A 22,713-nucleotide genomic window follows, 5' to 3' on the forward strand; every position below is an offset into this window, starting at 1 on the left:
TTAGGGATTAGGATTTAGGGTTTAGTGTTTTGCTGACGACGTTAAAAAATTTTTTTTTAATTCTTTTTTCTGTAAGTGCTATTTTTTTTTGTTTTTTTTAAATATAATATAACTTGATAATATTTTGTTTACTTTTTTAAAAAATATCGAATTTGAAATAATGAAATCCTATTGAACCTAGGGGGTGAACCCAACAATAACACTTTTCTTGTACTTTATAACTCTGAGCTAATCAATAAGTTATCTTTTATAATTTGTGAATTTGTCGTTATTTCAAAAGTTTTCATGCATTATTAATTTTCCAAATTGGTCCTACCACATGGGATGTTTACACCAAGATTCAAGTTCACCCGAGAATCGTAATCACCTTGATTGGGACTACAGAACAAGTTAAACTACTGTCCGTTTTACTTGATTAGCTATATGATTAAACAACTATCATCGCCACTTTTTCTATGTTTTTCTTTTATCATCTATGACCATCTTTTGTACATTCAATATATAAATAGTATTGACAAACAAAAAAGCAAATTATGAAATTAATTCGTCAAACTGAGATAAATTTTAATACAACAAGGTCGGTCCCCGAAAAATTTAAATAAAATACAGCCTACCCATAATAACTTATAACTAATTAACAATCCTATAGTTTTGATTGTTTTTGCTTGCATTTTTTTCGTGTTCGATCCTTCAATCAAGGAACCATTGTTTATTATCAGTCGAACCATCGCCCATGTGCCTGAAGCTCTTCTCTTAACAAACTCGATTAATCATATTTAAATCTGATTTATCCTTTGTCGGCACATATTCATGGCTTTTCTTATTGTATATTAAGTGACTCCACATTATTACTTTACAAGCATTATTAAAAGAGGAAGACTTGTAAATTGCAAAAGGCAGCTTGCACATGCAAGCATGTATGTGGGTTTGTCCTTTTCTTAACCTCTTGTCTCCTATAAAAACTACCTAAATGTTTCCATGTTTATGTATCCCAAAGCTCGAGAGAAAACAGAAGAAAATATTAAAAAGAAAACACCAGAAATCTAAGTAGAAAGAGATGATGAAGTTCAAGTCTAAGAGATTTGGGATTAGATTTGGTTTTGGTAAAAGAACCAACAACAAAGGCACACAACAAGATCAGCAACAAAAGGGATTGGGTAATAGCAACAACAATATTAGCTGCTGCAATAATGAAATCAAATGGGAACTTAGACCAGGAGGTATGCTTGTTCAAAAAAGACAAGAGAGCATTGGTGATGACTTGATCTCCATTAGAGTCTCTACTTTTGCTACTTTTCATGATCTATCCATTGAAGCAACCTCCACTTTTGGTCAATTTCTCATCTCTCAACTTATTTATAATTTGGTTGAATTACAGAATTTGTTAAAATTTTGGATTAATATATGCAAGTTCGCAAAAGCTATCCTTTATTAAAATCAAAAAAAAAAAAATTTGGAACGATGGCATTTCTCTTATTTCAAAAACTAGAAAACCATTCTAAAAGATGAAAATCTAAACTAGAATGTCAAATTTATTTTTCTTATGAAAAATTATCGATCATACAAATATTCATGATATTTAACTAATTTATACTTATGGATTTACAGGAGAACTTAAGATGGTACTATCACTGCTCACTGGTCTAGAGCCAAAACAACAAAGGCTATTATTCAAAGGGAAAGAAAGAGAGGATGATGAATATCTACACATGGTTGGTGTTGGAGAAAAAGACAAGGTGTTGTTGTTAGAAGATCCTGCCTTCAAAGAGAAAAAGCTTCTTGATCGTAACAACATTTCCGCTTCTTGTCTCACTATAATCGTATAAACAACTAAACAAATTTGTCAAATTAGTTGCTTGTTAAGTACTTCTAGGTAAAATATAAAATCAGCCAAGAAATAGTTGCTTGATAGGATTGTCATGCATAATGCACTATACTATTATATAAATTTCTATATTGAATTTGTAAAATTAATGTTTGCATGTAATACTCCATGTGTTCCTAAATATAGGATGTTTAGAATAGTTTTTATGTTCCAATATGTAGGATGTTCTCGTATTTTTATGTAACTTTAAATTTATCAAAAATTGTGTAATCAATCAAATTTAATAGTTCTATTTTGTAATTGGTTGAATAATTTTTAATGATACTTTTTAGATAAAAAGTAATTTTCTTAATAAGTGTGTTTTATCTAAAAAATCTTATATTTAGGAACAGATGGAGTATATTTTAAGGTTTTCAGAAAGTTTCATACTCTTAGTTTGTTTTATTTACTTAGTATGAGATATTTAGTTACATGCTGAAAACGATAACACAAGAAATATGATGCACTCCATTATCTCTAAACGTTAATATCCACTTTCATTATTATTATTCGTTCAGATGATTTGGTACAAGATTAGTTAAAAGTTTTCTATGATAATAGAACTAAAACGGGCAAACAAACCGAAACTTCTGCATAACCGAGCTGGTCAATACCCCTATACAGACCAACACCTTTCATATCTCGGTATTCTCCGGTTCGGCCCTACCGTCTCTAATATTATACTACCAAACATCCGCTGCTTGGTTATTTCGAAAAGACTAGTAGTTTGTCCAACAACCCGCAAGTCCAAACCACCAGTTTTTAGTGGTCTATAAATCATCTCTCTTCACAAACCGGCCCTGAAAAGAGACGAACCAAAACCATAATTAGAACCAGCAGTTCCACGCATCAAACCAGTTCTTGTTCTCAGTGAGTTCAGTCAATTACTTATTATAGCCTAATAGTTTGTATTAGTACAGCCATCGCGTTCATAACCCAAAATTAAATACAGACTAATTATCCAGTAGTGTACGTATGTAAATTGTTGAAAAGAAAAGAAGGTGAGCTTACTTTAATACGAGGACGTTTCTCAGCGTTGAGCTTACGAACTTGGTATCGAATCCGCTTAGAGAAAAGGAGGCTTTGCCGTTTCTCTTTATACCGAAGCAAACTAGCTTCTCTATGCACTCTCCATAACCTCTCCATTGTCTCCATCTCCGGCACCGCCCATAATGCCTCTCCGCCGCTTGTAAACACCTAAACCATCATCAAATACACACTTGCCTAGTATCAAATCTTTGAACCAGCTTAACTAATAACAACGATAAAAAAAACCATACTGTTACTTTCCCGTTACATTTATTTATTTCTAGTCAACGCGATAATACTGTGACAACTTGTCAAAAAGTTAGTTTGTCATTATTACAGTTTCAAGAAAGTACCCATGATCTCATTAATATTTCACCGGTAATTAGTTACGTTAACCTTTGATTACGATATATAATAAATAACCAAAAGAGATGTTTACTTACGTCAGCGGAAGCATGCAAGTCCGGCACCGTCTGCGGCGGTTCTCCGTCGACATAAAGAGTCCCTTTATCCAACCAAGCCTCCATGATCTGCTCATAATCAAGCTTCAAAGCCAGCGAGGACCGTCCGTCGTTTCCATCTCCGCCGCAACACCGTGGAGTTCCGCTCCGACTCATCACCTCCGAATAACTCACCCACCGCTCCTCCGTCGTCTCTCCCTCCTCGCTCGCTCCTTTCTTCATCGCCGTCCTTAGAAGCGAAGAAGAAGAAGAAGACGACACGTGCTCCTGCCTATCGTACGGAGACAGGTTCTTTTCTCCGTCGCAGTCTAACCGGACGGCCGAGGAGGAGGAAGGGAGGAGATCGTTGATCGAAGAGAATGTACTGTCGTTGGCGGAGTTAAAGAGGTAAGCTGCAAGCTCTTCTTCTTTCTCTTCTCCCACAGTCTCCGCTCTTTTCTTCTCCTTAGACGGCGTCGTATCAGCTCCTTTCGTCTTGCTCTGTTTCGTGAGTTCGAGCTTGAGGCTGAGAAATTTGAGCTTTTTCGTGTTCTTTCTGAGCTTACGAGTACGAGACGTTTCGAGATTTGAAGGAGACTTGTATATGGAAGTTGATTCCATGTGTTTCGTCTTCTTGATCCTATTAGATGTTATCGTACTCTGTTTCTCATCGCCGACCGGACTGAGTTTGTCACAGAGCTCTCTCTAACTGTGTTTCTCATTCCTTTCTATTTCTCTCTCTAGTATGTAGGTGAGGGTAAAAGAAAGCTGACCGTGATTGTACCTTGACGCGTGTCGATCAATCATTGGATAAAGGTATTGTAATTTTGGATTGTGTTTGGATGTGTAGGGAGGGAGTAATGTTGAGTAGACTTGACTTTTGATTAACTATGAGTAACTCCAAGTTTTTTTCAACTTTTCGAGAGAGCACTTTGTTTTTAATTTTTAGATACCACACAGCATTTATCTTATACAATAAAGGAGAGTCGTCTCTCTCCTCCTTCCTCCACATCACCATCTAGCATGGGGCAATTTGTGACACCTGTCCTCTCCTCTTTACGTGATCACTGAGAGTTTTTTTCAAAACTTTTTGGGCTACTAATTTTTATTTTTCTGTGGGCTCTTACCAACTGGCCCATCTTCTTTAGGGTTTCTAGCTCCTGCTATCAGGATTTGGCTCCTCCACTCACTCTTCGTCTCTTTGAAAGTCAAAGGAGAGACTCTGTAAGTTTTAACGTCGTATGTTTCTTCTTTCAGTCTCATCATTTATTGCTTACCCACTACTCATCCCACTCTCTCTGAATTAAACATCATCATTATCATCAATGGTAGCCGCTTGAGACTCTCAACTATAAAACGGTCCCTTCTCTGCGATGAATAGCCACAGTTATACGGGATCCCTAATATGTTTTTCCTGGATGAGAAGGTAAGTCCGGCGAGCTCTGTCTTCGTTTTTATAGATTCTTACATAGATTACGAGTCCTCTCTTGGAATTCAATTACGTTTTCTCCCCACGAAGACTATGTCTTTGGTTTTATCTTCTATCTAAGTCATATGGAGTTTGCGTCTCCGACTACGTAACGCTTTTACTTTTTCGCCATAGACCACCATATGTGCACCTTGGACGACGTTACCATTATATTTCAGTTAAGTGATTGCTCTTGATGACTTCATTCAATCCAAGCAGCTCACTATTTGCTCATCCATTCATCTTCTCTGCCTTCATTAGATATTTTATTCAGTATATATATTCACCCGTAGGGCGTCTTAGCCACAACTCATCATTTTGCAGTCTACCTTTCTAACCATTAAATCATTAGTTCTAGATTTTTTTTTTGGATTTCAGAGTCCCAGATTCTCATGTCCTGCAAATTCCAATTGTTTATTATATTCCTGTGAAAAAAGAGACTGATGATTGTTTTGAACAAAAGCTTCGCAAATAAAGTTTCAAGTTTCAATCTTTATCCTTTTTCTCTCCTTAATACTATAAATATGGCTTTTTCTCCAAATTAGTAAAATGATGCTAAGTGGTCACGGTAGCGGTTGATGCATCTTTTTCTATTTTATTAAGGCTTTGTTTAATTAGACTTCATGATGATTTGTGTTTGGACTTGAGGAAAGAATCGTTCACATGTGCGTGACTGCCCAAAATTATGTTATGTATCTAAGCATAGATAAAATATTTTTCCCTCAAAGCTTGGTTTGTTTCCGTCACATCACAATCTTCATGTCCCATTTCTTCATTGAACAACTCTTCTATCTAAGTCATATGGATCTCGCGTCTCTATCTACTTTGAGAGTCATATATTGATATATATTAGATTAACTTTGTATTCCATCCTCTAGAATGAAGTTACCTTATACAGTGATACTTGTCTCCTCTTCATTTTTGTTCTCAGTTTCTTTTTCTGTGAATCAACTTGATATAAATTTTTCCTTTACACATGTAGATTGTTTTCCTGACTGGTGCTTAAAGATATAGCTCTGGTGTATTGAATTCTCTTTATGCAAGATTTACTCTCTTAAAAGGATAGCAGGTAAGATTAATTATTTCGATTTCAAGTATTCTTAGTTGTTAAATCTTTTAACTGTTTTTTACGTTGTAGCTTTAAAGGCGTTTTTGATGTTCGTTGTAATTTTAAGATGAAGGGTTTTTCAATTTTCAGACAAAGGTCATGACGGTTGGAAACTCGGTAGAGAGTTGCAAAGATGAGTCTAAGCCTCAAAACTGTTTTGAATAGAAGTGGGAAGATGCAGAGCCAAGGGCCCGGAAAATAGGAAGAAGATAACAATGTCCGTGAGCTGTTCTATGATACAAGAACCAGTGAGGACTCGGAAAAATAAAATGATGGAAACCATTCTTGTGGAGTTCTGATTGAGACTGGAAAGAAGCTACGATTTTATAACATCAATGCTAATAGTTGTTCTCCTGAGATAGTTTTCAGGCGTTTTATATAGACAAGCATGTTATAAGGAGAACACTTATCATGTTGTGAAAGGACATGTGTCCATGAAGGTGTGACAGTCCAGGAGAAGTTCAATATTCGTTGAGAAAGATTCTGTGTATTGTGCCTTTTTGGGGATTTGTAATATAAAGCTAACATATTCTTTGATTATTTTATTTCATTTAATTATGTGATCTATATATGTTTAACAAAGTTTTTGATGGTACTATGTAATAAAAACTGAGACCGGAACGTTTGATGAGATATGAGTTATAGGCTTTCATTCAATACAAATCCAACACAAAAATTACAGGATAGATTCACTATCGATGAAAAGAAAAGCAAATTTCAATCAACATGTATATTTGTTTGGTTCATCTTGATTTCTAGATTATTAGTGGTTACATTATATTTAAATTTTTTTTTGTTTAGTTACGTTTCGCTCATATTAATTTTTTGATTAAATTATTTGATATAAAGCGGTATGTAACTAAAGTAAACAAAACTTCCAACAAATAATTTGTTATTACTTTTGGCGCTAATTTTTTAATGAAAAAAATTTGTTGAACTCGTGGTTTGAAATTTGAACCTTAAATACCATGTGCATGCTATATAACCATCTCGGCCAACAAATATATTTGTTTACTTAACAAACGCAATTATATAGATTTCTAAAACGAAATGACCTTGTTTTTCTCAGACATGGGAGTTTGCGTAAATGCACAATGAAGGTGGAGTTCAACAAATTTTTTTCATTAAAAAATTAGCGCCAAAATGACCTAGTATTGAAAAAATGTTAAAATTATACACAGTCAAATACACATAAATATGGCCGAGGGTTATATTGCGGTTTGACTGGCACTTGGAGGGTTGACCTGTGGGTTTTTGAGTTCGCGGATTAATTTGCAAAAAAAAACCACATTGAGGTTTTTTTTGCAGAAAACCCATTATTTTAAGCTAGCACATTAAAATAATGAATAGAGTATTTTTTTTTGTTTTTATCCGTTTGGTTGTGGTTTACCGAGCCCCTTTTGTCATTCATGTTACTAGGGATCGTTACCCGCGCCTTGGCGCAATTTGCAAAAAAAAACCACATTGAGGGTTTTTTTGCAGAAAACCCATATATAAAAGGTTAGATATTTTTGGAGGCACCAACAAATATATTTCGTAAATGGGAATTATTATTATTTTTTTTTTTTAACTTGTGTTCATCTTAAATTTCCTTCCATCGACAGCAATGGCACGAAGTGATTTTGTAGTACAGTAGCATCCTGAACCATTGCTGTCATTTGATGACATCTTTCGCATGTACTCCAGTTTTCTTTTTTTTTTATAGCATTCACGTGAAATAAAAGATTTATATACTTATTTTATCTTTACCTTTGCTTTAGGCTGCAATTATGTAAGGTTACACGAACAGTAATTAGTTTATACAAACTTAAGTACTTTAGGAGATTGGGGCTACACTTTGCAAAATCATGGTTATCTTGTTAAATCACGGTGTACTCTAGTAAATATAAAGTTCATGGTTAAATACTATTTTAATGTGTTAGAATAGTAAACATTTTTAGGATGTCGCATCAAAGTTCAAGTTCATATAACATATATAAGTTATATTTATTTTTCACATAAAAAGAAAAACTGGACATAGCAATCTTGTATGAATTAACTTGAGCAAGAAGTCAATAACATATATATAAGAAATATAATTTTTAAAATTATATACAGGATATTCTCAAGGATATTTTAAAAGATGCCATTTTCAAAAGCAATTTTTCTTTATGTTATTTTGTGAAACTACTTTCGAAAATTCTGGTTAATACTAGTTGTTAGATTATTATTTTTTCGAGCAAAATACTAGTAACTAGTTGTTAGATTTGACTAGTATTATTACAGGTGAAACCGTGAAATTATAACGTGGACAGACACTGGAGTTACAAATGAGCCATTTAAAGAGACCTGACGTTGGCAAGAAGAAAATGCTGAAGAGGAAACAATAAAGCATGTCAGAGAGAGTAGGGGAACCAATCAGAGCAAAACATACGTGGAAAAAGAGCAATTGTAAGGGTCCCATCTACACTGACTAATTGTCTTTTTAACACTTTTTCTTCTGTATTAAAAAATATCAATGTATAGTTAAGCGACGGAAGACCATTTCCGCAACATTTAATTTTATTAACAAAATTCCATATAGATAGTTAAGTTTTTATTAACTCCAATAAACCTCGATTTATAAACGTATACATTTACGGCCTCATCTCAAAAAATTGTATGGTAATCCCTTGAAACAAAACTTGAACTCCTTTTAACTTAGAGAGAAAAGAAAAGGAAGCTAACGGCGGTGATGATAGTGCCGGCAACAGAGAGCTTGACGGTGGTCACGGCGCTGCTACTTGGTGCCTCTGCCTCACTTGGTCCATCGGCGGATGTGCTATCGGGTGTGGGAGCCGGAGGAGAGGCAGCAGAGTCGGTGGGTGCCTCGCCAGAATCACTGGGACTAGCCGCGGAGTAGTCATCCTCAGCAGCGGGTCCTTCTGCAGCAGGGGAAGATGCTTTGGGTGAAGAAGCTGAGGTTGACTTAGGTGCGGCGGCCGGAGCTTTGGTTGGGGTGGTGGGAGCCTTGGTTGGGGCAGTGGTGGGTGATGGAGATTTTTGGGGAGAGGCTGAGGGAGCGTCAGCAGCGAAAACGGTGGCCACGGTTAAAGCCAATAGGGCCAATGTGACAAATTGACGTGCCATTTTTATAGGTTTTTTTATTGAGATTTAAAAGGAATATATTCCAAAAGCTAGAGCAGTATTTTTTATTTTAACTTGTTTTTTTTTTTCTTACTGCAAAAGCTCTAGGATGCAAGAATAAGACATGGGGGAAGTCAATTTAAATGTTTTGGAAGATGAGAAAATTTAGGAAAATTGATGGATTAGAGGAGAAATGAAGCTTGTAATCTATTTTTATAAATTATATTAAAATGATCTGACCAAAAATAGTTTCTAAAAAAAACACAAACCAATTCTCTTGTTTAAAAATTATCCACACAAACTATTTATTAAATATACTAATATAAGCAACTCAGATTATGACGTTTGTTTGATTGTATTTAGAAAATAAGAATTGGACCACAAAAATACATTTTAGGCTTTTGATCTTCAAGAGTTTATTGTGCTGTTGAACCAACCCGAATTAATAATATCCAATACTTTAGCTGCACCGAGATAAATATAAGTCTCACACACACACTGACACACACACACTGAATTGGTAACACATAGAAAGTCCCGCATGGTGAAGTCTTCTGCAGCTTAGGGATTCAAAGACACTTGTTAATGTTTTGACAGAGTTACAAAACAGAACATCTCTTTGATTCTATCATTTTGTTTGTATTGTTGGCCAAGTTAATATAGAGAAAACAAACAACATTACATTTTCATATTTAGCTAAAAAGGAAGGGAGTAGGTAAATGGTATCTACTACTGGTGTATACCCAATTTCAGGACTCAAATTTATTAGAAAAAAATCATCAAAAGAACTGAAAAACGGACAAAGGATCAAGCATTGATAGCAACATTTTAGTTCCAAGCAAAGAAGACAAAAGATTTTGGAACAAGATCAAGTTAGAAAAGTAAATCAACGAACAAAACTAACACGAGAGAGAAGTGTAGTCCATCTTGGCCTGCTTGCTTGTTAGTAGAGCTTTATTCTTGTCTGGATCGGTGCACGGCAAATCGGACACATTTCAAGATCCGGTCCACACTCGCAACAAGTCTTGCATCCAGAACAGAAACCAAGTTAGTTCCATGTTTCAATCGAGTTAGTAAAATAATAAGAAGTTTAAAACTGTGTTCTTAAAGTTTACCTGATGGCCACAACCAAAGGCCATGTCTTTAGGATTGCTCAGACAAATCGGACATAGCTGTTACAAAGAACCAAGAACATGAAGTTTCAAAACTTTCTAAACAACATTTCAAAACAGATTTTGATACATACCTGGTTTTCAGAAGCAGAGGTTGTAGCTGGTGGTGGTGCAGGACTAGACCTTACGGGATAGCTTTCAGTTGGATAAGGAGGCACACTCGGTTTGAAACTTGGAACACGATTAGCCTTTGGCTTGTTGTTGTAGGATGATCCTCCACCATGCATTGGAGGTGGAAGAGGGAATCGTTCCTGGATATTCCCATTTCTTCTTCTGCAACGAGCAAGAAAAAAGTTGAGAACTAGATTGAAGCCAAGCTGATAAAGATTATGTTTGGGGATTTACCCTAAAAGGTTAAGCTCTAACGTCGCCTTGTACTGTTGAGGAATCTCCATGAGAGCAGAAAGTGCAAACTCTGTTTCCTTCAAGGACTGAGCTTTGTTCTTTGACATGATCTCTGTGAAGTTCACAAACTAGAAACAGAACATCATATCAGAACATCAAAAATATCTTTGATGGTTTTAGCTCAAAAGATAACTTACTTGGAAGTTATCAAAAGCTCTGGATGGAATATTATCGTCAAACTCCCTCATCATATCCCATGGTCCATCCCCAACCCCCACTAAGACTATTGATAGAGGAAGCTTACTAAACCATAGAAAAAAAATAAAAGCATATAATCAGCTAACAAAGAGAGATACTTTCAAAGATCAGACAATGTTCAAACCTCGCTTGCACGATAGCTTCCACAGTCTTCTGCTCTTGTGGACTTAACTGTCCATTCTCAGTGTCAACACTTCTTGTAACCTGCCCATCTGCTATTATCACTAAGACGTGGTACTGTCCACCACTCTGCTCAACAATGGTCATAGCCATATCGATAATCGGAGCAAACGAAGTTGGCCCTGCGAGCTTAAGCTGAGGCACGATCTCTTTATACCGACCAAGAACTTCCTCAAACCCATTACAGAACCTATCCTCTGGATTGAAACTAAACACATCTTGATCATGTGTTGACGCATCTCCAAAACCGTAACATGGAATCAAGTTGTCCTCGTCAAATGCGGCTAAGGTTCTTCCTATGATAGTTATCGCTTGTTCATAAGGGTTGGGATTATTGCCTATGAAATGTAAGCTTTTCCTATTGAAAGACCTGGCCCCTGTTATCAACAACAACAACACAATAAAAAATTGCTTTTGAATGTGATGCATTACACTATAGACAGAATCTTGAATCTCACTGACCTGTCCACTCGTTGCTCTTAGTGAAATCAATACCAACAATGAGATTTGAAGATTCTAGACCAGCACGTGCAAGAGCCTCTGTCACCTAAATGAAAAAGAACAATAACGTGAAGCTATTTTTTTTCTGTTAACCACACAAGAATCTACTTCTAATCATCAAGATTCAGCTTACCTGCTCCAAAGAGGAGTAATCATCAGAAATTTTAGAATACTTCCGCTCCAGTCTCTTTTTATCATTGCCATGACTATAAGAAGGCGGCTGAGAATAAGGCTGAGTGCTATAAGAAGGTGCAGGAGGAGGCTGAGCATACTCAGGAGGTGGAGGAGGAGCATATGAAGGTGTAGGAGGATAGTTATAGCTTTCTGGACCGTACTGAGGATAGCTTTGATGAGAAGCCCATGAAGATGAAGACGGTGATGCTGATGAAGCTGAAGCTGACCTAAACGATGATGAAGAAGACTCCTGTCTCCAGCTTTCCTTTGAGTTCCCTGTCCCCATCAAACCCTTTTGATTCAAATCAAAACCCTCTCAAGTCAGTTTAGTAACCTACAAAACAAAAGATTCAGACAGATTAGTATATTCATGAAACTTGGTGGAGATTGTTGGTAAACACAAAAGGTGAAAAGCTTTGATCTTTGGGGATAGATGTTGAAGTTTCTAACCGCTTACGAAATTGGTGTGGTGTTCTATATAAAGAAAGGAGAGATTCAAACACGTAAGTTTCCTCATAAGACTGGGCAAAACAATAATGACGCGATTAAGTGTTTTTCTAGATTGAGATAAAGTCCAAACTTTGCTGCACATACTCTATGTCTAACCCCAGATTTAGACGAAACTACGACCGTTCTAATTAGTACTAATCAGATTAAAAGACAGAAACCAAAACATAATGTTCAGAGGCTGAATCTACCGACATTCTGTTGAAACAGTATTAACACAAATGCCTATTTTTGATCGAGGAGTGTGATAGAGAGGATAAAGTGTCTACCTTTAACTTGAGAGGAAGAAGATGAATAAAAGAGTGAACGAGCTTCAATGGCGGATTGAATCTTGCAGAGTTCGCCTTAAAAGAAAAAAGAAAAAAAAGTTGCTTTTGCTCGAAAGCAATTTCACTTTCTTCTCTGTTGTGTTTTTGTTTTTTTGTTGCTATCATCAAATCATTAAGAGAATAATCACTTTTCTTTTGTCAAGCACGCTAATCCTATTATATTTGGTTTGTGATAATTAGAAGTTAATTAAAACAATATTTATTTAGTGGAAAAATGGATGGTTGGTAGAAGTTTCTGTCCACGTGGTAACCCTGTGATATTTATCTCTCTTTCGTGGTACAGTCAAATTCGTTGCTCTTTCGAGGTTAATACGGGAGGATATATTCACCTTATAAAATTGAAAAAAAAATTGACTTTCGAATTATTCTCCACTAGTATTTTGGTCAATGCTATGCATGTGCAGGTACCTTTGCTTGTGCAGTGTCTTTCATTTGGCTCTCCCGACGAACATGTTTCTTACATATATGCTTCAGTGCTATTCTTTGTGACGTAGATAGATATTTACAAATATTTTAAATATTTATAGTTTATTTTAGATAATTATCGTTATTGTTTTAGGAATTTTATGTTTTTATATATATATAACCATCTAGACTTACGTTTGTATTCAGTGTATTGATTAATAAAAAAAAAAAGGTTTGAAACCTTTATTTTCTTTGTTACGGTTAGAATTTGAGAGTTCTCAACGAATCAAGAAGACTTTGATTTTAGAAATTTTCATATTAAATATGATTATTGTGTTATCGTAACTTCCGCTACATCAGGTGGTATCAGAGTTGGTGTTTTTTGTTTCTTCATCAAAACTCGATTATGGAATCATGGCGAATTTGTTTTTTTCAAAGTGAAGAAACTGTTTACATAGAGATTACTGGAGATCCGGTTTACGATACTTATGATGATGACTATGCACACTTTATCAAATATAAAGTACCGCAAGACGTCTTCGTGCACGAAGGCGCCCATAACTTCAACTCAACCAATTCATAATTTGTTCTATATTTCCCTTTTTTGTTTGTTTACGTGAAGATCAAGGATGCTAAGTTTCATAACGACCATAGTTAAAATTCGAAGACGAATCTTTTCCAACCCGAAGTGAATGATGCAGATTAATATTTGAGATATTTCCAAATATTTATTATTTATTTTATTTGTTATTTGGATAATTTTCTTTATTGTTTTAGGGTCTTACGGTTTTATTATATATAACCGTCTAGGCTTAAGTTTGTATTCAGTTTATGATTTGATTAATAAAATTGAGAGTTCTCTCTTTGTTCCTTGTTTTTGGTAGATCATTGGTGATCTTTACGAATTGAAGAAGACATCGATCTTAGGTATTCTTAGACTAAATAGGATCTTTGTAGTTATCGTAGCTTCCGCTACATCACTTTGTTATTGCATTCACTTACATATATATTTGCTCAGCACTTTAGTGTAGATTTTGAATATTTCAGGTCTGTTTGTAGAGATTTATTTTAAGTTAGATATGATATCAAGCAACCAATATGCATTGGAATAGGATATTAAGTAGACTTGTGATATTTTCATCTCATTTTAAATTCCCTGTCCCCGAACCCTTTTGATTCAAATCAAAACCCTCTCAAGTCAGTTTAGTAACCTACAGAACAAAAGATTCAGAAAGATTAGCATATTCATGAAACTTGGTGGAGATTATTGGTAAGAACAAAAGGTGAAAGCTTTGATCTTTGGGGAAAGATGTTGAAGTTAGAAGTTTCTAACCGCTTACAAAATAGCTTCTTTTTTAAAAAAAAATCGAAGATTGGTGGTGTTCTATATAAAGAAAGGAGAGTTTCAAACACGCCATGTAAGTTTCCTCATAAGACTGGTCAAAACAATAATGACGTGATTAAGTGTTTTTCTAGATTGAGATAAAGTCCAAACTTGCCGCACATACTCTAGTCTAACCCCAGATTTAGACGAAACTACGACCGTTCTAATTAGTTCTAATCAGATTAAAAGACGAACCAAAACATAATGTTCAGAGGCTGAATCTACCGACATTCTGTAGAAACAATATTAACACAAATGACCTGTTTTTCGATCGAGGAGTGTGATAGAGAAGATAAAGTGTATACTTTTAACTTGAGGAAGAAGATGAATAAGAGAGTGAAGGAGCTTCAATGGCGGACTGAATCTTGCAGAGTTCGCCTTTAAAAAAAAGTTGCTTGCCCCTTTTTGCTCGAAAGCAATTTCACTTTCTTCTCTGTTGTGTTTTCATTTTTGTTGCTATCATCAAATCATTAGGAGGATGTATTGAATTAAGGATTTTAGTAGATTTTGGAGTGTTTTAATTTTGGTGGGATCTAAGTGAGTTTTGAAGTTATTTGAAAGATTTTAGTGAAAGTTGGTAAATAAAAACAAAATTTATAGTTGATTTGGTAAGATATTTTTCAAAACTTTCAAAGTTGTTTAGGTGATTTAAAATGATAATTTATTAACTTTCAGTTTTAGTTAAAAATCCCAAAATATATTAAAACACTTGATTCAATCCCAAGAGACTTTTTTTTCAAGGTTTTAAGATATTGAATCAAGTGTTTTAAGAGCAATAGCTGCATTTTTGTAAGGTGTTAATGCGCTGCAAGCTAGTCACATTTGATCGTTCGCGAGATTTGTTCGTATGTGCTCGTTTACAAGGAAAATGGGAAAATGGCACACTCCGAAGGCGATGGATTGATGCCACATGTTCTATTCTGAAACTATTAAGATTTTAAGGTGATAAGGCATACGAGAATATGTAACCAGCTGTAGACTTTTTGGCCTCAACCTGGAAACAAGCAATGATTCTTCTTAACAGTCTAATGTGCATTTCATGTGCATAGCAATACTGTTTAATGTTTATTTCAATCTAAATTCCAGCTGAACCAAAATATTTGTTTGTATATGATCAAAATCAGAAATAAAATTAACAACTTTTTTTCTCAAAATCAATAAAACTGAAAATATTGTATTGAAACATACCTCGAAGAAGTTTACACGGTGCACAAAGGGATGTTCTTTGCTGATATCGTTTAACGATGACATGTCCATCACACAAGCTGTTCAGAATTGTATCATCCAGATTACTGAGCGTATAAACAGTCACATTGTTGCTCTTCAGGTTGAGGGGCCGAAGCAGTATCTATCTCAGTGCTCTCCAAATCAATGAAAGCATGTACAACTTCATTATCCTTTATCAGCAACTTCTCAGAACTTTCACCAGCTTCGGACACTATGGGACCTCTCACTGGTTTTGGTTTTCGTTGGTAAGTCCATCCCTCATCATCAACATGAATCTTGGAGGTTAAAAAAAAAATTGAATGACACATGAGAATTGTTAACTTCCATTTTATAGTATAAAAGATTTGTATTGATCCTGAGTTTAAATTCTTTTTTTTTATCAAATAATTAGAGGATTAATGTAATCTATTATATACTAAATCACAAATCACTCAAGTAATAAGATTTTGACATGTGTAATTGTTTTTACAAAAAAAAATTAGACCAAATTCTTTGATTTCAAATATTTATGTAATTGCAAAATTATTAAATCATTGTTTTTCCTCAGATTGCCTATCATCACACGTTCCATGAATTCAGTAACTCTTGATACCAACTGCCCATCTCATATATATCGTTCAGTTAACTATCTTTATCTTTCGATTCTTCTTTTTTTATTCTTCTCAACAGTTTCACTTTCTTTGTCTTTTATGTAGGTTTTGAGTGTAGCAGATATCTTTATTCAAATCGATCATTTAAAAACAGTTTCTATGATTCTTTCTACATGATTCAAGTTGATATCATAGTTTACTTCTATTTTGTATTCTATTTTTAACAAAAGAGAGAAAACCAGAGATTTGTTTCAAAGGATATTACTATTAGAATCATAAAGTTATTTGATTTTCAGCGTGGTTATTCCTGTGAAAGAGGTAAACAGATTACAATTAAAATTGTAATTATCTAAAATATGTTTAGATAGATGAAACTTTGTAGACATTTTTAAAAAAGTTAGAAGAAAACTAGAAAAACAGGGTGCAATTAATTTGTATTAAGACAAATGTGAAGCTGTATATACTTATTTATAGTTTGTTGATTTTACTATCTTTTTAACATCACTAATTTTACTAATCTATCAATGAAATTTCTACGAGAAACATATTTTAATATGAAAATGGGTGCAAGTAAATATTCAGTGAAGATATTTAATCACGTTTTACATGTGTTATCTTGGTTTATAAAATATGACTAAAATAAAAAATTATTGTTATGATTTGAATCGTTATAACTTATGATCAGATAATTTAGAAAATAATGAAAGTGGGGATAATACTAGTCTTTATAAATAAAGGAACAAATAGAAAGCCTAATAGATGACAAGGAAACTCTTTTAAAATATCAAAGCCCAATAGTATCCACAGGCCCATGAATTTTAACCGCATTAACAGAAACATTCGTAGTCCTGGTCGCAGAGGATTACAACTACCACAAATATTCCCTTGAGCATAAAATCCCGACACTGGTCATCTAACCTTCCGCGGGAATCTACTGTCACTCACACACTATCCTTCTCTCGACCCGCAGCTCATTTCCGGGTCAGATCTAGATCCGGATCCGGAGACACGCTTAACTATGAAGCACTCCAGGAGCGAGCGAGTCCGCGCGACTCATCCGAAGCTCTTCACCTACGTCCTCGTCGGCTTCATCGCTCTTCTCGGCTTGACTTGCCTCTACTATGGCTCTTCCTTCGCTCCCGGATCCAGAAAGTCCGACGAGTTTGACGGATCTAGCCGCGCAAGCGCCGGATTCGCGAGCAATCGAGATGGAGAGAGCCGCGTCGAAGTTCCCAGAAGCATTCCGGTTCGTATCCAAGCATCGATTCGTATCTTTTTTAGAAATTTTGAGTGGAAATCTCCAGATTCCTAGTGTTTGAGTGAGGTTTTGTGCAGATTAGCTCGTTCTTATCTATGTATCACTCTGTTGAAATTAGTAGTGGATGAGAGAGTGATCGTTCCAGATTCGTAGCGTTTAAGTGAATTTTGTGCAGATTCGCTCATTCTTCTAGTGATCACTCTGTTGATATTGGTAGTGGGTGAGTGAGTGATCGTTCCAGATTCGTAGAGTAGTTTCAGATTCGTAGTGTTTAAGTGAAATTTGTGCAGATTCGCTCGTTCTTCTAGTGATTACTCTGTTGAAATTGGTAGTGGATAAGTGAGTGATCGTTCCAGATTCGTAGAGTAGTTCAAGATTCGTAGCGTTTAAGTGAGATTTTGTGGAGATTAGCTCGTTCTTCTAGTGATTGCTCTGTTGGGATTGCTAGTGGATGATGAGTGAGTGATCTTTGTGGATTTTGAGTGAGTTTAGTTTTGATCTTGTGGTCTTCGTGTTCGTTGCTCTCTCGTTCTTGATCCTGTTTTGGTGTATATTTTGGCAGATATGTGATTCGAAACACTCGGATCTTATACCGTGTTTGGATAGAGATCTTCACCACCAGCTGAAACTGAGACTCAATTTAACGTTAATGGAGCACTATGAGCATCACTGCCCTCCACCGGAGCGCCGTTTCAATTGCCTTGTTCCTCCTCCATCTGGTTATAAGGTCGGACTTTCTGTCTCTTTCTCGTGTTTTGAGCATTCTTGCATATGTTATGGGTCTTATGGCTCTGGTGTTAAGTGGTTGATGATGATTTTGTTTATGGAGTTGTTTTCAGATACCTATAAAGTGGCCTGTTAGTAGGGACGAGGTGTGGAAGGTGAATATTCCGCACACACACCTTGCGCAAGAGAAATCTGATCAGAATTGGATGGTTGTGAATGGTGATAAGATCAATTTTCCCGGGGGAGGAACGCATTTCCACTACGGAGCTGACAAATACATTGTTTCCCTTGCTCAGGTACTACTATATCATTATTTTTTACTTCTTTGAATCTCAAAGGCACAAAGCCATTTGATTTTTGCTACCGAAGTTGCATTAGTGAGCAAACTTTTATGGTAGAAGCGGATGCGGCATGGACCAATAGGAGTTGAGTATTGGGTTGTCTGTTATTGCAAATGAATCATGTTAACTTAAGGATCTGAACTTAAGGTTCTTATATTTACTGAGAGTTATGTGGGTAGTATGTTGACCATAGTTCATTAAACATACCAGGGAGAGTAGTTCTGCAATCAACAGGAGGTTTTGGCCCTGTTTTTTACCGTTTTTAGTTCTTTCAGATGACCAAAAAAACTGCTTATTGCTTTAGATGCTGAAATTCCCCGGTGACAAACTCAACAATGGAGGAAGCATTCGGAATGTTCTTGATGTTGGTTGTGGGGTAGCTAGCTTCGGAGCTTATCTTCTCTCACATGACATCATAGCCATGTCTCTTGCTCCTAATGATGTCCACCAGAACCAGATCCAGTTTGCTCTAGAACGAGGGATCCCATCAACACTTGGTGTTCTTGGGACTAAGCGGCTTCCATACCCAAGCAGATCGTTTGAACTTGCTCACTGCTCTAGATGCCGGATAGATTGGCTTCAAAGAGATGGGATCTTGTTGCTGGAACTTGATAGGCTGCTCAGACCTGGCGGTTACTTTGTATACTCGTCCCCTGAAGCTTACGCACACGACCCAGAAAACAGAAAGATTGGGACTGCGATGCATGATCTCTTCAGGAGAATGTGTTGGAGGGTTGTGGCCAAACGAGACCAATCTGTTATATGGGGAAAACCGATATCCAACAGTTGTTACTTGAAGAGGGGTCCAGGTGTCCAACCTCCGCTTTGCCCTTCTGGAGATGACCCAGATGCAACTTGGAACGTTTCCATGAAAGCTTGCATAACACCGTACTCAGTTAGTAAGTATACATATCTTAACCTCAACTTATATAGTATCAAGTCTCATTAAGTTGATACTATTTGTTATCCGTTACATACTGTTTACTATATTTTATCCAGGGATGCATAAAGAAAGATGGAGTGGGCTTGTTCCCTGGCCACGGAGACTGACAGCTCCTCCACCACGTCTTGAAGAAATCGGTGTCACTCCCGAGCAATTTCGTGAAGATACGGTAAGTTTGCTGTCCCTACATCGAAAGCTTTGTTTCATAAAATAGCAATGCCTCTGTACGTCGAAACACTTTCATTGTTCACTAAACTATGTGTGTTGGTGCAGGAAACATGGCGGCATAGAGTGATGGAATACTGGAAGCTGCTTAAACCAATGGTGCAAAAGAACTCTATTAGAAACGTGATGGACATGAGCTCAAACCTCGGCGGTTTTGCAGCTGCTCTAAACGATAAAGATGTATGGGTAATGAACGTCATACCCGTACAATCCCAACCGAGAATGAAGATCATCTACGACCGTGGCCTTATCGGAGCCACTCATGATTGGTATGTTAATGAGCTTTAACCTCTAAACATTGAGCACATAATCCGATCAGGTTCTTCTTCGTTGCTTGATGGTGATCTCTGCAGGTGTGAAGCCTTTGACACATACCCACGAACATTTGACCTTATCCACGCGTGGAACACATTCACAGAAACCGAAGCACGTGGATGCAGCATCGAAGACCTGCTTATCGAGATGGACAGGATACTACGGCCAGAAGGGTTTGTCATAATTCGTGACACATCAGAGAATATTAGCTACATCAAGGAGTATCTGACATTGTTGAAATGGGACAAATGGATGACAGAGACTACTCCAAAGGGTGACTCTCTGTCGGCGGCCAAAGACGAGAGAGTTTTGATAGCCAGAAAGAAACTTTGGAGCGTGGCGGCCATTTCAGAGTTGTGAAAAGGTTTACTTCTATTGCAAGCCATCTATCTACTTGATATGAGGAACTGTAAATTGCACAAAATTCACACGTAGTTATGATTTTGATTTTGTTGTAGGAAAAAATGCCAAAGCTTCGTATTTTCGATTTTCTAGTCCAAATTTAAAATTTAAAATTTAAAATTGTTTTCTCGAAAAGAATTTGCTTTGTGAATGTAATGGCCGAATCATCGACTCATTAGAGGAATCATTAACCTGTTTATTCTCACCATTAAATACTATCAAAACTGAACACATAAAGGTGAATGAAACACGTAGCACTAAGTGAAAATGCAAAAAACAGGAAGAGCATAAGAGAGAGATCAGATTTATGAAGCTGTTGTATTGATCTTCTTCTTCTTGTTCTTCTTGGAACTGAGTTCTTCAGGCTTCCTCTTTTTACTGCTAAAGAACACAAACGTTATATCATTAAACCGATTTTGCTTCAACACAGTTCATTCGCTGTTTATAAGCATACATTACAATCTAAACTAAAACTCCCAAAGTCAGCTAATTTTCTGATTTAAACAAAACTTTTTTTGTCAGCCATTTAAAGAAAACTTATATGCTCTTCAACATTAACAGCAAACTTGAGATGATTACTTGGATGTCAAAAACTATTTTATCTAGTACACATAAAAAAAAACCAATGAAAATTCATGGTACCTTTCGAGAGTTTCATCCAAACTATTTTCGCCATCTTCATCAACTTCACCTATTATGCAGTCATCCAAGCTACTATTTCCATCTTCATCCATTTCATCTACTTCCCAATGTTACAATAACAAAAAGAAACTCACAACTTGAGATTTGAAGCATGAATACACAATACCAGAGCAGTAGTAATGGGATACATAAGTGAAAAACAAACCTATTGGATCTTCTTCCCCATTCTTTTCTTCTTCCTCTTCTGAATCTGATCCCCACCGGTCTCCTCCATCATCAAAGTCCCACCTCTCTCCATCTGGTGGCATCCAAAAGTCAAGCTCCTCCTGCCCTCCAACATCTTCATCATTCTCATGTTGGAGTTCATCCATAACAACATCCTCTCCATTCTCTTCCTTCTTGTTTTTCTTCTTATTCTTCTTATTCTTCTTCTTCTTCTTTTTATTCTTCTTCTTTTCTTCCTTTACGCCATTCTCCTTCACCACAGTTTCTCCACCTTCCTCTGGAATAGCTCCAGACTCTTTCTCTCTCTCCTTCTCCTCTGTTAGATAACCAACAAAACAACCGTTAACACGTTTTGCAACACAAAGAACAATCATCAAGCTTCAAAGTCACAAACCTAACTTGTTGAGGAAACGTCGTCCATTGATATGCTTCCAAATATGTTCCTCAGTCTTGTTCACCGTATCACCCGTCAGCTTACATTTCAGTTTCGAACTGAAACAACCAAAGCCAAATAACAATAGTCTAAAACCTTAAACCCCAAAAGCTTTCGAGGAGGAGAGACAGAACAATATGCAATAGATTACCTAGAGCTCGGGTCTTGTTCGAACAAGTTAAGTGGTGGCTTGTTGTGGGATAAGGCATGATCGATAAGCCCTAAACGGCACCGTTTACTCTCTGAATACACCTTCTTGTCTTTCTCGAGGAGCTCGTGACCTGTTTGTACGCATCTGAATCTCCCGTTTTCGATTTTCTTGTACTTTGGCTTCCCCAACAGGTTGGCGCCTTCCTTAACCGTCGTCGTCATCTCTTCCCCTGCAGCCGCCATTGATGTGCGGTTTGTGTTCACTGAAACGAGACTGCAAGTAGTATGAATGAGACGACTTGCCGTTTAATGTTTCTAAAATCAGTTGCACGCCGTTTTGTTTATATGGGCTTATCAAAGTTTAAGCAATATATGGGCCTATTGGTCTTAATATTGGCCCTCTAAATACAAAAGAACAATTTCAATGTACAATGATAACCGTTAGCGCCTTTTCTGCGTTCTGACTAGAACACAGCTCATGACTCTGGTCCGGTCCGGTCCAACCCTCATGACACAAGACACAGCTCATTTCTGTTTCTGTATCACTGATTCGTTCTGGTGTTTTTAGTTGCTCACAATGTGGAATGGTCCAATGAAACATAGAGTTTGGCCCCCAAATTTTTTTGAGATTTTTTACATAAGCGTAAGTTCTCAAATTATGAAAAAAAATTGTATAGAAGTTCATAAAAAAAAAAATTTATGGTTCTCAAATTTTCAGATCATGTACTGCTGGATATGAACCTAAATGATTTGAATCTATATTAAATAACATAATGATTGGTGGATTTTTTTTAACCTGGTCAAACTGAATTGAAACTAAAATAGTCTAGTAGACACAAATAAATATATTTGTCAAATTATAAGAAAACAATTAAGTTTCTTTTGTTTTTTCTAATTATTTTATCTTTCTGATTATCACTCAAAACAAAATTAAAACTCACCATTCCAGTTCAGAACAGATTAGTCC

General features: G+C 36.2%; 6 protein-coding genes and 1 long non-coding RNA gene across 10 annotated transcripts; 3 read left to right on the forward strand and 4 right to left on the reverse strand.

The window, feature by feature from the left end:
- The first annotated feature begins 974 nt into the window (after nucleotides 1–974).
- LOC106332719 (BAG family molecular chaperone regulator 2-like) lies at nucleotides 975–2,086 on the forward strand. The gene is made up of 2 exons (XM_013771205.1): nucleotides 975–1,331; nucleotides 1,609–2,086. The coding sequence occupies exons 1-2, from the start codon at nucleotides 1,058–1,060 to the stop codon at nucleotides 1,824–1,826; spliced, it is 492 nt and encodes a 163-aa protein (XP_013626659.1). The 5' UTR covers nucleotides 975–1,057; the 3' UTR covers nucleotides 1,827–2,086.
- Nucleotides 2,087–2,342: 256 nt separating this feature from the next.
- On the reverse strand, nucleotides 2,343–4,045 carry LOC106332478 (zinc finger protein CONSTANS-LIKE 6-like). The gene is made up of 3 exons (XM_013770936.1): nucleotides 3,337–4,045; nucleotides 2,876–3,061; nucleotides 2,343–2,664 (listed from the first exon to the last, which is right to left on the reverse strand). Exons 1-3 carry the CDS (start codon nucleotides 3,952–3,954, stop codon nucleotides 2,635–2,637), a joined length of 834 nt encoding a protein of 277 aa, XP_013626390.1. The 5' UTR covers nucleotides 3,955–4,045; the 3' UTR covers nucleotides 2,343–2,634.
- Nucleotides 4,046–4,582: 537 nt separating this feature from the next.
- On the forward strand, nucleotides 4,583–6,425 carry LOC106332479. Its single transcript, XR_001268100.1, has 3 exons — nucleotides 4,583–4,759; nucleotides 5,784–5,870; nucleotides 6,000–6,425. It is a non-coding gene; the product is annotated as an uncharacterized LOC106332479 (long non-coding RNA).
- A 2,030-nt stretch (nucleotides 6,426–8,455) lies between these two features.
- On the reverse strand, nucleotides 8,456–9,134 carry LOC106333456 (classical arabinogalactan protein 6-like). Its single transcript, XM_013771899.1, has one exon. It carries the CDS (start codon nucleotides 9,015–9,017, stop codon nucleotides 8,589–8,591), a length of 429 nt encoding a protein of 142 aa, XP_013627353.1. The 5' UTR covers nucleotides 9,018–9,134; the 3' UTR covers nucleotides 8,456–8,588.
- A 613-nt stretch (nucleotides 9,135–9,747) lies between these two features.
- On the reverse strand, nucleotides 9,748–12,562 carry LOC106329120 (E3 ubiquitin-protein ligase RGLG2). Its single transcript, XM_013767712.1, has 9 exons — nucleotides 12,421–12,562; nucleotides 11,604–11,978; nucleotides 11,432–11,516; nucleotides 10,914–11,346; nucleotides 10,729–10,834; nucleotides 10,532–10,659; nucleotides 10,261–10,459; nucleotides 10,130–10,186; nucleotides 9,748–10,038 (listed from the first exon to the last, which is right to left on the reverse strand). The coding sequence occupies exons 2-9, from the start codon at nucleotides 11,928–11,930 to the stop codon at nucleotides 9,958–9,960; spliced, it is 1,416 nt and encodes a 471-aa protein (XP_013623166.1). The 5' UTR covers nucleotides 11,931–11,978; nucleotides 12,421–12,562; the 3' UTR covers nucleotides 9,748–9,957.
- A 4,425-nt stretch (nucleotides 12,563–16,987) lies between these two features.
- On the forward strand, nucleotides 16,988–20,388 carry LOC106335364 (probable methyltransferase PMT9). Its single transcript, XM_013773868.1, has 7 exons — nucleotides 16,988–17,332; nucleotides 17,907–18,071; nucleotides 18,184–18,366; nucleotides 18,716–19,310; nucleotides 19,411–19,523; nucleotides 19,628–19,848; nucleotides 19,933–20,388. Exons 1-7 carry the CDS (start codon nucleotides 17,105–17,107, stop codon nucleotides 20,252–20,254), a joined length of 1,827 nt encoding a protein of 608 aa, XP_013629322.1. The 5' UTR covers nucleotides 16,988–17,104; the 3' UTR covers nucleotides 20,255–20,388.
- A 64-nt stretch (nucleotides 20,389–20,452) lies between these two features.
- LOC106335365 (retrotransposon-like protein 1) lies at nucleotides 20,453–22,031 on the reverse strand. 4 transcript variants are annotated; one of them, XM_013773871.1, is made up of 5 exons: nucleotides 21,748–22,031; nucleotides 21,558–21,655; nucleotides 21,144–21,479; nucleotides 20,939–21,038; nucleotides 20,453–20,674 (listed from the first exon to the last, which is right to left on the reverse strand). In XM_013773871.1, the coding sequence occupies exons 1-5, from the start codon at nucleotides 21,987–21,989 to the stop codon at nucleotides 20,602–20,604; spliced, it is 849 nt and encodes a 282-aa protein (XP_013629325.1). In that variant the 5' UTR covers nucleotides 21,990–22,031; the 3' UTR covers nucleotides 20,453–20,601. The 4 variants fall into 4 exon arrangements, with proteins under 4 accessions (XP_013629325.1, XP_013629323.1, XP_013629326.1 ...); XM_013773869.1 differs by having other exon boundaries at nucleotides 20,453–20,677; XM_013773872.1 differs by having other exon boundaries at nucleotides 20,939–21,035; nucleotides 21,748–22,030.
- Between the last annotated feature and the right edge of the window lie 682 nt (nucleotides 22,032–22,713).

Source organism: Brassica oleracea, chromosome C3 (genome assembly GCF_000695525.1).
Source record: "Brassica oleracea var. oleracea cultivar TO1000 chromosome C3, BOL, whole genome shotgun sequence".
Classification (NCBI taxonomy): domain Eukaryota; kingdom Viridiplantae; phylum Streptophyta; class Magnoliopsida; order Brassicales; family Brassicaceae; genus Brassica; species Brassica oleracea.

What these genes read in the sequence shown, in the direction of transcription:
- LOC106332719 (XM_013771205.1), top strand. Translation starts at nt 1,058, where the DNA reads ATGATGAAGTTCAAGTCTAAGAGATTTGGGATTAGATTTGGTTTTGGT. An exon ending in TGAAGCAACCTCCACTTTTG is followed by an intron (nt 1,332 to 1,608) that starts GTCAATTTCTCA and finishes ATGGATTTACAG; the next exon opens with GAGAACTTAAGATGGTACTA.
- LOC106332478 (XM_013770936.1), bottom strand. Translation starts at nt 3,954, where the DNA reads ATGGAATCAACTTCCATATACAAGTCTCCTTCAAATCTCGAAACGTCT. An exon ending in ACTTGCATGCTTCCGCTGAC is followed by an intron (nt 3,062 to 3,336) that starts GTAAGTAAACAT and finishes ATGATGGTTTAG; the next exon opens with GTGTTTACAAGCGGCGGAGA. An exon ending in AGAAACGTCCTCGTATTAAA is followed by an intron (nt 2,665 to 2,875) that starts GTAAGCTCACCT and finishes GTCTCTTTTCAG; the next exon opens with GGCCGGTTTGTGAAGAGAGA.
- LOC106333456 (XM_013771899.1), bottom strand. Translation starts at nt 9,017, where the DNA reads ATGGCACGTCAATTTGTCACATTGGCCCTATTGGCTTTAACCGTGGCC.
- LOC106329120 (XM_013767712.1), bottom strand. Translation starts at nt 11,930, where the DNA reads ATGGGGACAGGGAACTCAAAGGAAAGCTGGAGACAGGAGTCTTCTTCA. An exon ending in ATTACTCCTCTTTGGAGCAG is followed by an intron (nt 11,517 to 11,603) that starts GTAAGCTGAATC and finishes TTTTTCATTTAG; the next exon opens with GTGACAGAGGCTCTTGCACG. An exon ending in CCTCTGCTTCTGAAAACCAG is followed by an intron (nt 10,187 to 10,260) that starts GTATGTATCAAA and finishes TCTTTGTAACAG; the next exon opens with CTATGTCCGATTTGTCTGAG.
- LOC106335364 (XM_013773868.1), top strand. Translation starts at nt 17,105, where the DNA reads ATGAAGCACTCCAGGAGCGAGCGAGTCCGCGCGACTCATCCGAAGCTC. An exon ending in CTCCTCCATCTGGTTATAAG is followed by an intron (nt 18,072 to 18,183) that starts GTCGGACTTTCT and finishes AGTTGTTTTCAG; the next exon opens with ATACCTATAAAGTGGCCTGT. An exon ending in ATCGGAGCCACTCATGATTG is followed by an intron (nt 19,849 to 19,932) that starts GTATGTTAATGA and finishes TGATCTCTGCAG; the next exon opens with GTGTGAAGCCTTTGACACAT.
- LOC106335365 (XM_013773869.1), bottom strand. Translation starts at nt 21,989, where the DNA reads ATGGCGGCTGCAGGGGAAGAGATGACGACGACGGTTAAGGAAGGCGCC. An exon ending in ACGTTTCCTCAACAAGTTAG is followed by an intron (nt 21,480 to 21,557) that starts GTTTGTGACTTT and finishes GTTATCTAACAG; the next exon opens with AGGAGAAGGAGAGAGAGAAA. An exon ending in TTGGATGAAACTCTCGAAAG is followed by an intron (nt 20,678 to 20,938) that starts GTACCATGAATT and finishes TGTGTTCTTTAG; the next exon opens with CAGTAAAAAGAGGAAGCCTG.